Source organism: Dendrobium catenatum, unplaced genomic scaffold (genome assembly GCF_001605985.2).
Source record: "Dendrobium catenatum unplaced genomic scaffold, ASM160598v2 fragScaff_scaffold_740, whole genome shotgun sequence".
Classification (NCBI taxonomy): Eukaryota; Viridiplantae; Streptophyta; class Magnoliopsida; order Asparagales; family Orchidaceae; genus Dendrobium; species Dendrobium catenatum.
The window spans coordinates 1,242,005-1,258,143 of record NW_021319202.1 but is presented as its reverse complement, the minus strand read 5'-3'; the positions used below and the strand labels follow the sequence as shown (position 1 = coordinate 1,258,143).

Here is a 16,139-nt window from a genome sequence, read left to right as displayed (position 1 = left end):
TTAATTGCATGGGAGAATTTTCTAACTAAATTAGATTTGTAATATTCCTTCAATTAAAACATCAAAAAAATTGTTCAAATGAAATATTACATACATGACAAAGTTTGATTAAGTTTCAATATTTGTTAGCATTTGATATAGTCGTGAATTTGAAAAATATTTAGTTGTTCACTTTCCTAAATAATAAAAGGATTATAGTTTTCAAAAGTTGGCACCCAAAATATCGTTTATATCAAAACTAATCCATAAGTTGTTCAAACCTTCCTTAAATACTGACATAACATTTTAGTTTTGAAGAACAATTATTTAGTATACCCATAACATTGATGAGCTTCACGCTAATACTAGAATATTTGAATTTAGTACTCATTCCTTCGTTCAATCATGTTGATGGGGGCTATCGAATAAGCTTTTGAATTGTGTAGAAATCTAAGACTCTATCGCCCTAAAAAATACTTAGATTTTCTTTGAAATAAATAATAACAAAGCCCACTTATGTCGAATCAAATAATAAAGTGATAGAATAAAGTGTCGAACCCAGAAGAAAATATGCTTTACTTACAGTAAACTGCTATTATTTACTCTAATTATACTAATTATCCTATTGAAATAAAATAATATCTTTATAAATTTATCTCTGAATAAATCAGTAAAAATATTTAATTAATGTGTTTTAGATTAATGACTATAATTTATATATCTTTTGTAATGAGACTATTCATGGTAATGTGATTCAGAGCATATGCATTTCTATATCTCTATCGAGCTTGTAGGGATGGAAATGATATCTACTATCCTCCTGTAGTTATAATATATCATTAAGATCCTAAAATATTTTACATCCTATATCTAGGCATGCAAAATATCATATCCCAATACTCTTGGTTATTCTTCATTCCTCCGTTGAGGCTATACATCACATTAAGTTTTAGCTATACATATGATCACTATATGCATTAATAAAAAATGAGATAATATTAAAAATATATATTTTTAATTGCTTATAGAATAAGAGTTTTCATTAGTACTCAACATTCATTTTATGTCATCAATTAAAAACAAGATAATTAACTAGACGTGGAATGAATATCAAGCAAACACATTTTTATTAAATTCACAAAGAATGAAAAATACAAGAGAATGATATCACAATAAAGGATTAGAACATCCCCTGTACACTCCTTCTCCCTTTAACTTATAGAGTTGCTTCAAGAAATCAATGCTAACACTCTAAATGATTGTATATTGTACTTCCTAGTCTCCCTTAAATTTTACTATATAGGGAACTAGAGAAGTACTCTAGAAAGTATTGAAATTACACAAATCATTGAACTCCCCTATAAACATATATATTTATAGAAAAATATAAAAAAATGGCAACTAGCGATGCAATGCTTGAAATAATGGCGCCGCAGCGCCCTTGAAGTGAACTAGAGCCTCAGCGCTTGAGCTTTTGCACAACCGCAATATTTACTGATGTGGATCAGTTACTTAGTGAACAATCATGTCTCTTCATTGATAGAACATGTTTCTTAAAAGTTACAATTGCAATGCCGCATCTTTGTGGACATTGGAGCCTGCGGCGCCCAAAGTATAAAAATGATGCCAAGACGTGAGAAATTATGACATCTCAGCAATTAAAAATAAAGAATTTGACGCTGCCGAGCTGACTTTTTGACATCGTAGCATTAATAATGCTGCGACACTATCTTTGTTGCTGCCACAATGCTTGCAAACAGAGAACTCAGTGTCGCCAAGTCAGAATGTGAGCTCCCCAATGGTATTTAATGTAGTGCTGCGATGTTGTATCGTCAGATGCCGTGGTGCTAAAATCTCCTTAAAATTTCTTCCCATTTTTGAGTTTTTCATGCATAGAAATAACTAAAACAACACATTTTAACTTGACATAAAATACATTAAATGATATGTAATTTATACTTATCAAAATTTACTTAAAATGAGTCCCAAAATGTCAAGTTTCATATTACTTATTAATGGTGATTTAATAATATCAAATAACTTTTGTGCCAACCTATATGACCAGTCATAATTAACTATTAGATATTTCTCCGTATGCATCATTTAAATAGTTATGTAATATAATCTTTTGTGTCTTCCATATAAATTTTGTCAGAAGCATTGTCACTATGATATGTTATTCACATAATAGCACATACTCTTAACCATCAAGGGTAGAATAAGGGCATAAATATCCACGAAAATGTGCACCTCTTGGTACTAACGCTTCTAAGATAGGTGTTGTGCCCACACATGCCGAGGCTTACCCAACTATAGGCTTGTTATGAGGGATACACATAGCAATATATCTAGGTGGGTACAAAATTATATCAAAAATTTATTTTAACATAATATTTTAAATGTTAACATGTATTTATAATATCTTATAGTATTATGATCAGGCATAATTTTGAGGTTATATCACATTTATTTGTGGTGAAAGAGTGGCAAACTAACAGCCCTTTCTTTATAGAAAGTTTGTGGGGAGCATGATTGCTTTAGGCATTTATATTACATTAGGCTAGATCAAGATTTACTTAGTGCATTAGTAGAGGGTTGGTCTCACCATATATAAATATTTCATTTACATATGGATGAAATGACCATTACATTAAATCATGTTAGTATAATGCTATATATTTGTATCGATGACTCATAATTAGTATGCCATAATGTGGCAGGTGTTGGTACAAGGTTCCGGTCTTATATTGGCCATTTTGATGATATTTGTGAACACCCATTCCTAGACTTTATTTAACATCATCCTTATAATCCAAATGTATCATCCACTTTTAGAATGTGCCAAGCCAAAACATAGACATTCATACCCCTTAGATGGTTTAGTTGAACCTATAGTATAGACTCTTATGAGGATTATTAATGATCACATTCCATATACATAGTAGAGTATACAAATTATAGATATTAGACTCCTTCTAATACTTAATACTTCTTGTTCAAACATACACCTTTAATAATCATCTTTATTGGAGGGCTTTCGAGCATTTTCAGAGTATTACATTGGAGTAGTAGTTCTATTCAATTATTATATGGAACTCAAAGAAGCCACCAAGTCAAGGTGTTTCAACATGTTAAGTATCTCCATCTGCCAATGATTTGGTGTTGGCAATGATTATATGTTGTTGGGTTTACTTATGTGTGATGTATTCTAGAGATCTTGATGGAAAGAGTTTAGGGTACATGTATGGATTACTCATTTATTTAATTATTTGTTTAATTTTCTTAGTGTAACCTTTCACAAGTAAATTATACAAATTTCTCTCAAGTGGAACGAGCGCCATGTTCACAAATAACCATTAGTGATGTTAAGATGTATAAAGATAGAATGATGGGCTATGGTGGAGTCAATCAAAGATTTATGTTAGTTAGCTTAAGAGCCAATTAACTTAGAACTCATAAACAAAAGTAACCTCAAGCTTTATTTAATTTAGTTTGGGCATGTTGCATGGGGTTCATAGGAACATTAGATATGGCAATGAGTTATGAAGCCCTACACCTCTCGATAGAATAATTGGCCTTTCTACTATATAAAGTGATGTTATAATATAGAAGAACTGCTATAAATATCAATATGATTGTCTTGCATTCTACATGATTCCTTTGAAGATTTTTTTTTTTAATATTATACTTTTAGAATGAAACATCATATTATAATTATTATTTTATGCCTCTAGTTTTAATTTTTCATAATAATATAAAAATATATAATATTTCAAATATTACATGATGAGATATTTCATATAAGTTCATAGTATAACTATATAAACAAGGCAAACTCATTAAATCAGAATAAAAAGATATTAACACATTAAATCAGACTAAAAAGATATTAACACATCTTCTATGAGAAATAAACCTACTATATAGTTAACAATTAACTCATAATATTTATAGAGATCAATCACCTCATCCTTCTTTAGTTTCTACATGAGAGAATGCATGAACTTTGATTTACAATAACAAAGTAATATTCAAATATACGTCATAACTCTTCCCATTTTTTTGTGGATAAAATTTTCTTATCTTCATCAAAAAGTCTTTTAGAAATCAACTCATCATACCAATTATACATTATATAGTCCTTTTGTTTCATTCCATATCTACTTGAAGGCCTTATTCTACTTCGTCAATGCGAGGACATAAATAAAATCCTAGCTTTCTCTTGACAAATTTTGTCTTGTGGCAACCTCCATTGAAGCCCATTTAAAAATTTTCTTTGGAGATGAATGAGAGTGTTTCACATCAATTTTTTGTTGTATATCAAAGCTATAAATCGAATAACATGATGCGCTCTCATTCATCTTCAAACTATTCAATATCTCACATAATAATATCTCCAAAGAGAGAGGGCCCTAAAACTTATCCTCGGAAGCTATGGGGTTTTTACATACATAACATATAAAACTATTCCATTTACATGTCTAACACCTAAACATTAATATTTACTTATTTACCACCTAAAAACTCTTCCTCTTATCTATACTACCATTCCGTTGAATCCCGTCACTCTCAGCTATCGCCGCCGACCACGATGTGCTTCAGAGATTTGCGCAGCTCGCAACTTCAGAGATGGAATTTCCCAACATGATCGAAGTTGGAAGAAGAGGGAGTTGCAGGGGAAAGAACGGAGCATAGTGGAATTGACCGTGGTGGAGGGCATGAGTATAGTGGAGCTATTCCGATTTGCCGATGGGTTGGACTATGTGCTTATGGTTATTGGCACCGCCAAAGCCATCATTCACGACGATCCTTGTTGGCGTTTCTCCGATTCATCGCAAACCTCGTCGATTCCTTCATTTCTAATGACAACGACCTCGATACAATGGTTCGAGAAGTCATCAAGGTCTGCCATACCCGTCTCCTTTGCTTTAACCCAATTGCTAATCATCTAAATTAGTAAATTCACCCTTTTTTTTAATTTTGTTGTATTCCTTCTGCTTCCTAGTCGTTTGTGAAGCCATTTTGGTGTCTTCTTGGCCTAGTAAACTTACCTTTATCTGCTATCAAAGGAATTTCTACTGTTCTTCTTCTTCCTTCTCAGCTCTATTTTCCTTTATGATATGTAAAGTTCCTCATGGAGAGCTCACTATCAGGTGATGTTGCCGAGCAAGTTGATGACTTGAGCATTCAGCAAAAAAGTGACATGTGGTCAGAAATGGAGAATGTCTGGAACAATGCTCACCACATGCAACAACTCACTGGAGGCCAGCCGTCTGCTCTCCCCTTTTCGCCAGCAGTGGGTTCCTCTTCATTCTAAAATTGCTTCTTTTTTTTTGTCTTGGGTTTGGACAGGGAAGATCCACGAATGAACGGAAGACGACGCGCGGATAGGGATGTCTGCGGGGCTTAAACGGAGTGGTAGAATAAAAGAAAAGGAATATTTGAGATGGTATATCAGTAAATATAATAATTTGTCTCTTGAATATATATTTTTAATAGTTTTAAATTTTATGTGCCTAAAAAATCCTATATATATTAGCACCAAAATTTTTCCGTACGTCCTTCATTTCATCCTGATTCTTGTATCTTATTACCGGGTTCCCATTAGTCTCCCCTTCCGTACCAAATCTCCAGTGGCGATTTGCAGAATTTTTGGATCTTGTTTCTTCAAATTGTCGACGGGGGAGAGAGATCGCCATTTCTCCGGCGAGCCCTTCTCCTCCGGCCAAATCTGCATTGGTTAAATCTCTACCCTAAGCTGGAGCCCATTCAAGAAACCACGCAGCCTCTGAAGCCTCCTACCTCTTCCAACGGCCAGATCAGGTACCGGTCGCCGTCTGCTGCCGAGTTGATCCACTCGCCGGGGGAACTCGACGGCAAGATGAGGCGCGCGAGGCAGGAGTCAATGGGGGATAAGATCCACCGCTTCCGCAGTGTGATCCTCGTTGTTTCGATCCCCATTTTTCTTGTCCTGTTGGTAATTTATCTCATGCCGCGGGGTCCCGCGCCACTTCCCGCACGGGACGCTGCTTTAATCGGCCGGAAGGTGGGGACGAGCGACCGATCTAAAAGCTACGCCGTTATTTTCGATGCGGGGAGCTCGGGGAGTAGGGTCCATGTTTACTGCTTCGATGGGAATCTGGATCTGCTTCCAATTGGGCAAGAGATTGAGCTCTTCGTGCAGGTAAGTGAAGTTATCGGGAGCATACCCTACATTTTTCTTATAAATAGCTAATTAGACACTCACGGATTTAGAGCTAGGTATGGATATCCTTCAGGACCATTTGTTTGGATCTTGCAATGATAGAACCAACTTATTGCAAATTCCTTTTAATGCGTACTTCGGTGTGCAAGTGCCTCAAAGGTTGCCCATTCATGCTTCACTTCCAGCTTCATAAAGATGCATATAGACTGTTTTAGGTTGCAATTAGCAAGATCTATGCTGATGGACGTCTGAAGTATGCTATTGGGGGATAAGTTCTGCTAGATTGTCTGCCAGTATCTGGAGTTCCAGTTGTTTCAGTATATCATGTGAGATAGAAGTAGAACAAGCTGTCTTGATTGACTTGTATTTATTGACTGGATTAGGAAAGAAAGGAGTTTGTGAAAGGATATGAAGCAAGCAGGTAGATCATGAACAGTATGAAAAAAATTGTGCAAGAGTCAAAACAAATAAATGGAAGAGGAGGATTCATCACCAATAAATAGATATGATAAAACTAATGATGAAGTAAAAATAGTAAAATTGACAATACTTTTAAGGGCGTTTGTAAGATTTAATACAAAATTGGATGTGGAGACATTGGTTTATTTGCAATTAAATAGTTGGATTTTTTGTGGGGGAAGGATCAAGAAGTCAACAAAGACAAAAAGAGGCTATGGAGGAAGGGGTTCTAGTGAAGCTTCATGACACTAGTTATTTGACTAGTGCTATTTTGCATAAAAAGAGTTATTAGTGATATGAGAGAGAGAAATTGGATTGGTGGAGATGTTTGGAGTGATCTTATGTGGGTGTGGTTGAACAAGGGAGAGAAACATTAAAGATTATAGGGACAAAAAGAATAAGAACAAATGATGAAGAAATTAAGAGGGAGAAAGAGAGAATAACACGAAGAAGGAGATTGAAAATTTGAAATGATTGGCTAGTTTTAGAGAATTAAGATTATTTTTATTCAATTAATGAATTATTACTATTGTGTGCGAGAAGTCGAGTAGATATAAAAAAGTGAAACTTGATCTGCATGAATAATCAAAATGGGTTTTCGGGTCGGGTTTGGGTTTAACCTGAAAATTACCTGCCGTTATTTGACCATAACCGATTCGAGAAATGGGTAAAAAATCTAAACCTGCACTCGACCCGCACTAAACCCAGGTCAACTCGACCCGACATGCTGACCAGGGCGTAAATCAGGCGAGCGAGGGCGTGTTGTGGGGTGTGGGGTCTCATGAGGGGCACGAGGTCTTGCGTGGGGGGTAGGGTCGCAACTCGTAAGTGGGGCGCGGGGTTGCGAGTTGGTGCGAGCATGGCATTGCTGTGGCGCGACTGATGCTGGTGCTAGTATGGAAATACGTGAGCGGCAAGCGGGCCTTAGGGTCGAACACTCGAGTGCAGAGGGAAGACCACAGGCGCGACTGTGCGGGTGCCGATACTGGACGCGGGCTTGATGCGGTGCACCACCAGCATTGGTGCGTCCCTATGGGCGGGAATGTGGGCCGCAGGCCATTCAGTTACCCAAGACGGTTAGAGGAATGAGTCAACGCAGTGTGGGACCTACGGGTCAGGTTGGGCTTGCAGATCCGGGTCAGCCAGGTCAACTTTTGGTTTTCGGGTCAACCCGAACTCAACCCAATTTTTAAAATGGGTCAGAAATCCCAACCAAAATCTGACCCGTTTGCCAAACAGGTTGACCCGAACCCAAAATTTTTCTGGTCGGGTCCTGGTTAGGTTTCAGGTCGGGTCAAATATTGACACCCCTATCGGACACGATCAATAACTCTTAAGGCTAACGATGATCACGCTCGATGGAGGAATACCCCATTAAGTGTGAAGGTAGATTCAATAAGATGTGCTAAAAATGATGTCAACAATAACTACTATCATTATTTTGAATAATTACCTAATTATTATTTAAAATGCTAATTATCTAATTATTATTTTCATTATCAATTATTTAATTAAAATTTTTATTTATTAATTTATATTAATTAAATAACATAAATTAATTTCTAAATGATTTGCTCCTCTTTATTCTCTTTCGCGTTCTTCATTGTTCGACTTTGCGTATTTCACGTGTGTGAAATCCCTTAAGTAAATAGAAGCTAAACTCTTTAATGTCAAGGCTCCTGGGATGTGTGACCTCTTGGGAAGTTACACCAACGGGGCAAAATCATGAGACCCTTAGGCCAAAGCGGACAATATCTCGATAGTTAAGAGTTTGGGCTGTTATAAATTATATCAGAGCAATACACTAGCAGGAAGATGAGAACTAAATGAGGTAGGGTTTTGAAAGAGTCGCTAAAGCCTTTCTTCTCCTCCTTCGATGAGGTTCCTTCCTGTCAAATCGGAATTCACGAAAGTTCATTGTTCTTCTTGTTGGATTGGACGTAGCGATGAGAGGGTTTTCAATGAGTGGCTAAAACCTTCTTCACCTCCTTCGACGATGCTTCTTTCTGTCGAATTAGAGTTCACGAAGTTCGTCATTCTTCATGTTGGATCAGGCATAGCAATGGGAGCTCGCCTGCTGTGAAGGTAAGTATCGTTCTCCTTTTTTTTGTGATTATTTTGATCATAACCTCGCAGCCATCCAAATTTTTCGTTATTTTTTAACGACAAAACCAAAATGGTCTCTTTTTAAAGAGTTGAGAGATAATTGATCTCTCAAAATAGTTGGGGACCATTTTGGTCCCTCCAAGAGAGTTATAGGACCATTTTGGTATGGTCCCTCTCAAAGAGTTAAGGGATCATTTTGATCTTTTTTTATATTCTATCTCATAAGCGGTCAGATTGATAGGAACAATTTTGAGAAAATTATTGCCCAATTTTTGGTATGTTGAAAAATATTAAACAGATCTCATTTTTTTGGTATCAAAATGCTCATCTCCCTGAAACTAAATGTTTGTCTTAAATTGATAAAAAAAATGGATATATCTGGAGGCACAAAATTTTCTTTAATGATTTGCATAGTAATAAGCGTCCATTGATGTGATTGGGTAAGGATAGCATGTTGCCTGCCGGAAGGTGAAATTTGGGGGTTGATATGGTGATCCCGTGAACACCATTTATGGTGATAATAGAGTAGTCACTATCGTTTTCCCTTTGCCATGTGATAACCTCACTCGCTCTAAAATGGTCAGTAGGGGTTGGTGTCATTGTATTTGTCATGATGAGATGGTCATTATGCTCGATTTTTGTGTCATTTTGAATTTGTTCGGCCCTTGAGTTAATTATTTCAAATAAATTGGGTGTAGTTTAATTGATCCTGAGTTGCATCGAGGCCCATGAATTGCACCAATTTTCTTACTTCAAAGTTTTGTGATCCCAACAATTGCAAAGCAAACTGCCCTATAAGTATAAAATCTAAGATCTAAAATCAAATCTATCGTAATTTAATTGCAAATCTAAAATTATCCTAAGAAACATCCAAAAGGAATTTTAACTCTAGTCTATCTTGCATCATTTATTTAATTTAAAATTTTCATTGTAGGAAGATTTTTGTTTTTTTTTGGAAAATTTCCCTAAACAAACATGTAACATCTACAATTATCATCTAATTATTTATTTTTTAATGCATTCAGAAAAAACCAGGCTTAAGCGCTTATGCTGAGGACCCTAAGGAGGCTGCCGAATCTTTAATTTCTCTTTTAGAGAAAGCTGAGAGTGCGGTTCCTGAAGAATTAAGAGGAAAAACACCTGTTAGAGTCGGGGTAACTTACAATCGTTCACAATATGCTTTTCTTGTTATGATTCTGTCTGAAGACCAGAATAGTTGTCAAGGGAAACTTTTATTAACTCTGTATTTCTGTATTTTTGCAGGCGACAGCAGGCTTGAGACAGTTGGGAATTGAAACTTCTGAAAAAATTTTGCAAGAAGTAAACATCTTTATAACTTTCAATTCATGTCTTAGATTTATTTAAGCTGAGAAATGTTTGGTTTTCTCCGTTTGAAAGAAGATGGCTTATTGTAAATTCTAGTTTCGAGTCTCCTGTGCAAACCAGCATAAGTTGCTCGTTCACAACAAACTTTATAGAATGTTCTGTTAATTCATGCGATTTAACCTGTACAACTACTGCAGGTTAGGGATCTTCTTCGCGACAAGAGCTCTCTTAAGTCCAAATCAGATTGGGTCTCTGTTCTTGATGGCACTCAGGAAGGTGCTTTCCAATGGGTATATCCTTCAGCCACTCGCTCTTGGCCATTTACATGTATTTATAGTTTCACTCTAAATACACTCACATTTTGAACGTGTAAAGTGTGATGTGAAGATATTTTTGAGAGAAATGGGTGATTACATAATTTTTTGAAGAAATGATGGCATTATTATCAATTACCAACATGATTAGATTCATCCAAACAATCTTCTCGTTAGATTTATGAATTACCTCAATTTATTTTTGTTTTATATTGTTCTAGCTGTGCTTTAACTGTTTTAGGTAGTTTTTACTGTTTGCCCAACCCATTTTCTTTTTTTTTTCTCACATTTAGTTCTGCCCTCTAAATGTTGACTAAATTAATGTCAGAAGATCATAAATGTTTAATTAACTTTTCGAGGTCTGAAATATTGTAAGGTACTGAAGGCATATATGTAGCTATAGTCAATCAACTTCCTCTATTCCGAAGAGAGCAGTGCCTTTTCACGTTGAACCATTTTAAATAAAGGCTAACATACCTACTTGTGTACGTCTATAAGTATTCTATTCTACTGATCAAATAGCCTCTAAATTTGTGACTCTTAGCTTCTTCTCAGCAATGGATCATGTGGAGAAGTTAGTGAGTTCTGTTCGGTAAGATTTTCCTTTAGATAAACGTCTTAGATAAGAAATGTTTTCTGCAAAGTGATGTTGAGAACTAAAAAAGAAGTGTTCTTTTTTTATTAATAATTTTTCAGGTTTGAGGATGCTAGTTCCAATTAAACAATTATTTAATAATATATTTTTTTTCAAAGCAAATCTTTGAAGCAAAACACATTGGTTACAGTGAAAATTGGAATCTAAATAGGAGATTTCTTGGAGATATATTTAACCTAATTCTTTAAAGTATATGTTAACTTATTGCTCTCAAAACCTGGATTTATTATGGTGCAATACAAAAGGACTCTTCCTTCTAATTCCTCTGACGGATTTTGAAATAGCTTCAATGGTTTGTCCAAAACGGACTGAAGTGCCCATCATCAACAAAAACATGCAAAGAGAGTGATGCATTTCTAACTTAGAGGGTATGGTCTCAGCTATGATACTTTTGAGACTGACTTGTATTTGCATTCAACTATTTAGGCCTTGGTGTAATTTGTTAAAAATTTCAAACCGGTCTTACTCTTGTGAAGCATCACTGTGAAAAATATAGGTTTTCACTCCTGCTATTACATTGTTTTGTCAATTGATATGTTGATATCAATATAATTCCCTGTTTCAATCATTCATTTTCTAGTATATGCATGCCGGCCATTGTCTTTTTATATTCTCACCTTTGCGTCATATTTCTTGATTCCAAAAATTGTGAACGCTTCTTATTGCATACAGGTCACTATAAATTATTTACTTGGCAATTTGGGTAAACAATACTCAAATACAGTGGGAGTAGTTGACCTCGGAGGAGGATCTGTCCAAATGGCATATGCTATTTCTGAGAACGAAGCTGCTAAGGCCCCAAAGCCAACAGTTGGAGAAGAAGAATATGTGAAGAAACTGTTTCTTAAAGGAATCACGTATTACCTTTATGTTCACAGGTCCGACAACTTCCTTGATGGCTTCAAATGGATTGAGAAGGGAACTTGCAAATGGTTTCATTATTCACTCAGGCATTGTTTGGGGCGGCTTTCTTAATGCTTTCTAAATTAGCTTTTAAATATATAAATTTTTTACTAAAAAATTACTTTAAAAAACAGTAAAAAAACCGTCCCAAACGAAGCCTGAGTCTAGTTATATTGTTAATGATACAATTATTGATATTACTTTGTTGCCTATAAATTTTCAGTTATTTGCGCTATGGATTATTGGCTGCTCGAGCAGAGATCTTGAAAGTTGCAGAAGGTTCTCATAGTGATTGCATATTGAATGGCTATCAAGGTAGAGCTGCCACTCTATGATAATCAGTTTTTTGGGGATCCCAACTTAAATATTTTTGCATTGCTGCTGTGGCACTGAGAGGCAGCATGCTGAAACGTATATTTTTTTTATTTGCAAGTTGAAATGCAATTGATTTCATTTGTTGTTAAAATACAGTTAAGTATGAGATTAGAATCTTTAGTTGTCAACATACAATTTAAGTATTACATCAACAACTTAACTAAATGTCTGTGCTTATTAGTATCTCAAAAATCTTCAGTTTCATAAAGTTGCATCAAAGTCTCTGGTAAAGGCCTCCTGGAACCAAGGTTATATGTTGTTGAAATCTTTTTAGTTGGGCTTTAGGCACTGCTTTGACAATTTTGGTTAGCTTCATGAAATTGCTTCAAAATTATTTAGGCAAAGGGCCTAAAACACATAATAATCGGATTAATGTCCTAACTTGATAGCCTAGAGCTTAGGTTCCTTGCTACTGAAATTTCATGAATCAGCCAATATTCTTCTTGGAAAATGCTATATAGGCACAAAAACTTGCTAGTTTAAGGCTCTAAAAGCTCACTCCAATCTAATTATGGAATCAAACTTGGACTGATAGTATCAAGATCTTCATTTGTAGCCTGGAGCCAAGTCTCCATGCTGTCAATCATTTCTGAGCAAGCGAAGGCTTGCTATACGAAACAATCACACCACTCAACCTTAAGTATTTAGAAAGATCCTTATAAAAGGTAACTTTATGGTTGCTAAGAAGGGTGACTCATCCTTATCATAGACTGATTGTCTCTAAAATCTAGATGATGGAATCATGAAATTTTGATAGGGTTAATCAATTCAATTCTTCTCCTAACCTATTCCCCAAGGCATGCAAACCCAACAAGTTTTTCTGATTGCTCAAGCTTAGTCACCCTGTATTGGAGAGTTCTCCCTCAACATGAAAGGTAATTTTCTATATGAACTTATGCTTAAAGAAAGTCTCGAATACATTCTTGAGTCCTCATGCTTGAGGGCTCCAGAGGAGGTTGTTTCTTTCTATGATGCCCATATACGGACACTTCGACACAGATATGACATGATACAGACACAGGACACGTCAATTATTGAAAATATAGGACATGACACGGGTTGGACATGGTATTATAATTTTTATATTTTTAAAATAGCGTATAAAAATTAAATAAGTATAATTTTAAAAATAATTTAGAAATAATAAGTCATTTAACTAAAATTTGTGCTTAAAATGATTAATATTAGGATGATGAGAGTCGGACTTCGATGCCGTTTATCAGTCATCGAGAGAGGAGATGAAAATACCTTCAATGCCAAAGAGAAATGAAAATTAAAATATTTAATGAATGGGGTATTCAGTGCGGGCGATTGATTTGGTGCTGTGGGTAGGAAATAAGAAATTTAATTTTTATATTTTAAATGAGTAAAAATTTTAAATACAAGAAATTGTATTAAAAAAATTCATAAAATATTTAAGATATGCGTGTCGGACACACGTGTCCAATTTGTATTAAATACTTTTTTTAATCGGACTCGTTTTCGGTGTGTCCGACACGTGTCGAATGAGTGTCGGACAGGTGTCTTGTCGGACACTGCACGCCTCTTTGAGGAGAAGTGTCAATGCATCACATGTTTCATTCCACGAGCAATCATTATCTTTAGCTATGATGAACCATTAAATTTTCAAAAATTTCTCTCGCATAAAAATCACTTCAAACTTCATACTTAGTATCATTGAGCCAAATTTCTACAATGAACTAGTGCACCCTGAGAAAGCATTGGTTGTTATTCTAGTAATGATATTTTCTCCTGTGTTTTTTTGACTTCAAGGGTCTTACAAGTATGGAGATAAAGAATACCCAGCTTCAGCCTCCCCATCTGGCTCCAGCTACACCAACTGCAGGAGCGCTGCCGTCAAAGCTCTTAAACACGACGAAACAACTTGCACTCATCTTAAATGCACATTTGGCGGCATATGGAATGGCGGTGGTGGAGATGGACAGAAGAATATATTCGTGGCTTCATTTTTCTTTGATAGGGCTGCTGAGGTAATTGCTATTCCCATTACAGTTTTCTCCTTCGCCTATAGCTCATTATACTATACTAAATTACTAACCATGCATATTGATCCTTTACTCAGGCTGATTTTGTTGACCCAAATTTGCCAGTTGCCAAGGTGAAACCTTCAGACTTCGAGGAGGCTGCTAAAAGAGCTTGTAAATTAAGTGTGGAGGAAGCCAAGGTCACATACACCAAAGCAGCAGAGGAAAATCTTCCATATCTTTGCATGGATCTTGTTTATCAATTCACATTGCTCGTCGATGGATTCGGTATGTCAAATTCCTCCCTTTCTTGTTTCTTGTTGATTCCAATTTATATATAGCTTTTATGATCACATTTATAGAAAGCATGAATAGTTATGCATTTGCTTGCTTGATTCTAATACTAATAGGGGTGTCAATTTCGGGTCACGGGTCGGGTTTGGGTTGAACCCAAAATTGACACGGTACTATTCGGGTCAACTCGAACCTGACCCATTTTTTATAAACGGGTCGGTATTTCAGACCCGAACCTGACCCAAATGACCCGGGGGCGTGAAAAAGTTGCTAGTTTTCGGGTAAAAAACGGGTCAATATCCACTTTACGGGTCAAAACCGGGTCGAAAACGGGTCAATCTCGGGCTTCCTGGTCAAAATGGGATTTTTGATCAATTTCGGGTTACAGGGTCAACCTGAACCTGACACGATTTTTGAAACTGGTCGAATTTTTGAACCCGAACCCGACCCGTTTCGGGTCCGAGTTGACCCTATCCCAGAATTTTCGAGTCGTGTCAAATATTGACACCCCTAAATACTAATATAAATATTCTTATATATATAAATATAAAATTTACATAAATGTCATTAAATTCTTTTGTATTTAAATTTCTAATATTTAAATCTTTATATTTACTTATATAACATCCTTATCTTTAAATCATATCAAGAATATTAATTTATCTAAGTGATGCATAGGTTTTGAAATGATTTAGACAGTAGAATGCTATTAAGATAAATATAAAGATTCATGTGTTAGATATATAAATAAATAATAATTTAGTGATTTGTATATAAATCGCCCAAAAAGAAAAGCACTGTAAAGAAAAATATTTTTAATAATAAGAATATATTATAATTATATTAACTATAAATTTTTATCATTTATGATAATATAATAATATGCAGAACCCTAATCTCACAGGCTTGGAGCCATGGCAAGATATCACACTTGTAAAGAAGGTTAAATATGGCGATTCCTTGGTGGAGGCAGCATGGCCTCTGGGCAGTGCTATTGAAGCTGCTTCCATAGCTTAGCAAACATAGCTGATGCTATGTGCATTTGAGATTATTATCCTGCTGGAGCTATTCTTTTGTCCATTGTTATCCTGGTACCAATCTTACCATTGGAATCCATTAATCAGCTTGATCACAATTTACATAATAATTTATTTTTCGGATTTTTTTTTTGCTTGATAGAATAGATGAGTTTAAGGATGATCTTTCTGAGTGATTCTTGGAAGATTTTGTCAGATACAAATATTATAATATTTGAGAGTTGAGTTAAATCAGATATTTTGTTCACTTTTAGTAGGAAATATATTTTTTTTTTTATTTTTTTTGGTGACGAATAACCGTAGTTCGCTGTGACGCCCGGCTTCGCCGAACGCGCTTGGTTGTCTGTAAATTCCGGCTGACCTATTAGGCCACCCACGCCACTGTAACCGTAGATGGCGCTTTGGGGCCCCTACTGAAGGGGCGATTGCCGCTCGAGGGAATCGAATTCGGGATGAGGGGGCTCCCAACCGAGCACGCCCACCAACCAAGCTAAGCATGGA

General features: G+C 35.7%; 1 protein-coding gene across 2 annotated transcripts; it reads left to right on the top strand.

Moving 5' to 3' along the window:
* The first annotated feature begins 5,543 nt into the window (after positions 1-5,543).
* LOC110098759 (probable apyrase 1) lies at positions 5,544-15,885 on the top strand. 2 transcript variants are annotated; one of them, XM_020825676.2, is made up of 9 exons: positions 5,544-6,163; positions 9,775-9,903; positions 10,013-10,069; positions 10,273-10,365; positions 11,717-11,922; positions 12,171-12,262; positions 14,096-14,313; positions 14,406-14,595; positions 15,506-15,885. In XM_020825676.2, the coding sequence occupies exons 1-9, from the start codon at positions 5,861-5,863 to the stop codon at positions 15,616-15,618; spliced, it is 1,401 nt and encodes a 466-aa protein (XP_020681335.1). In that variant the 5' UTR covers positions 5,544-5,860; the 3' UTR covers positions 15,619-15,885. The 2 variants fall into 2 exon arrangements, with proteins under 2 accessions (XP_020681335.1, XP_020681334.1); XM_020825675.2 differs by having other exon boundaries at positions 15,490-15,626.
* The last annotated feature ends 254 nt before the right edge of the window (positions 15,886-16,139 follow it).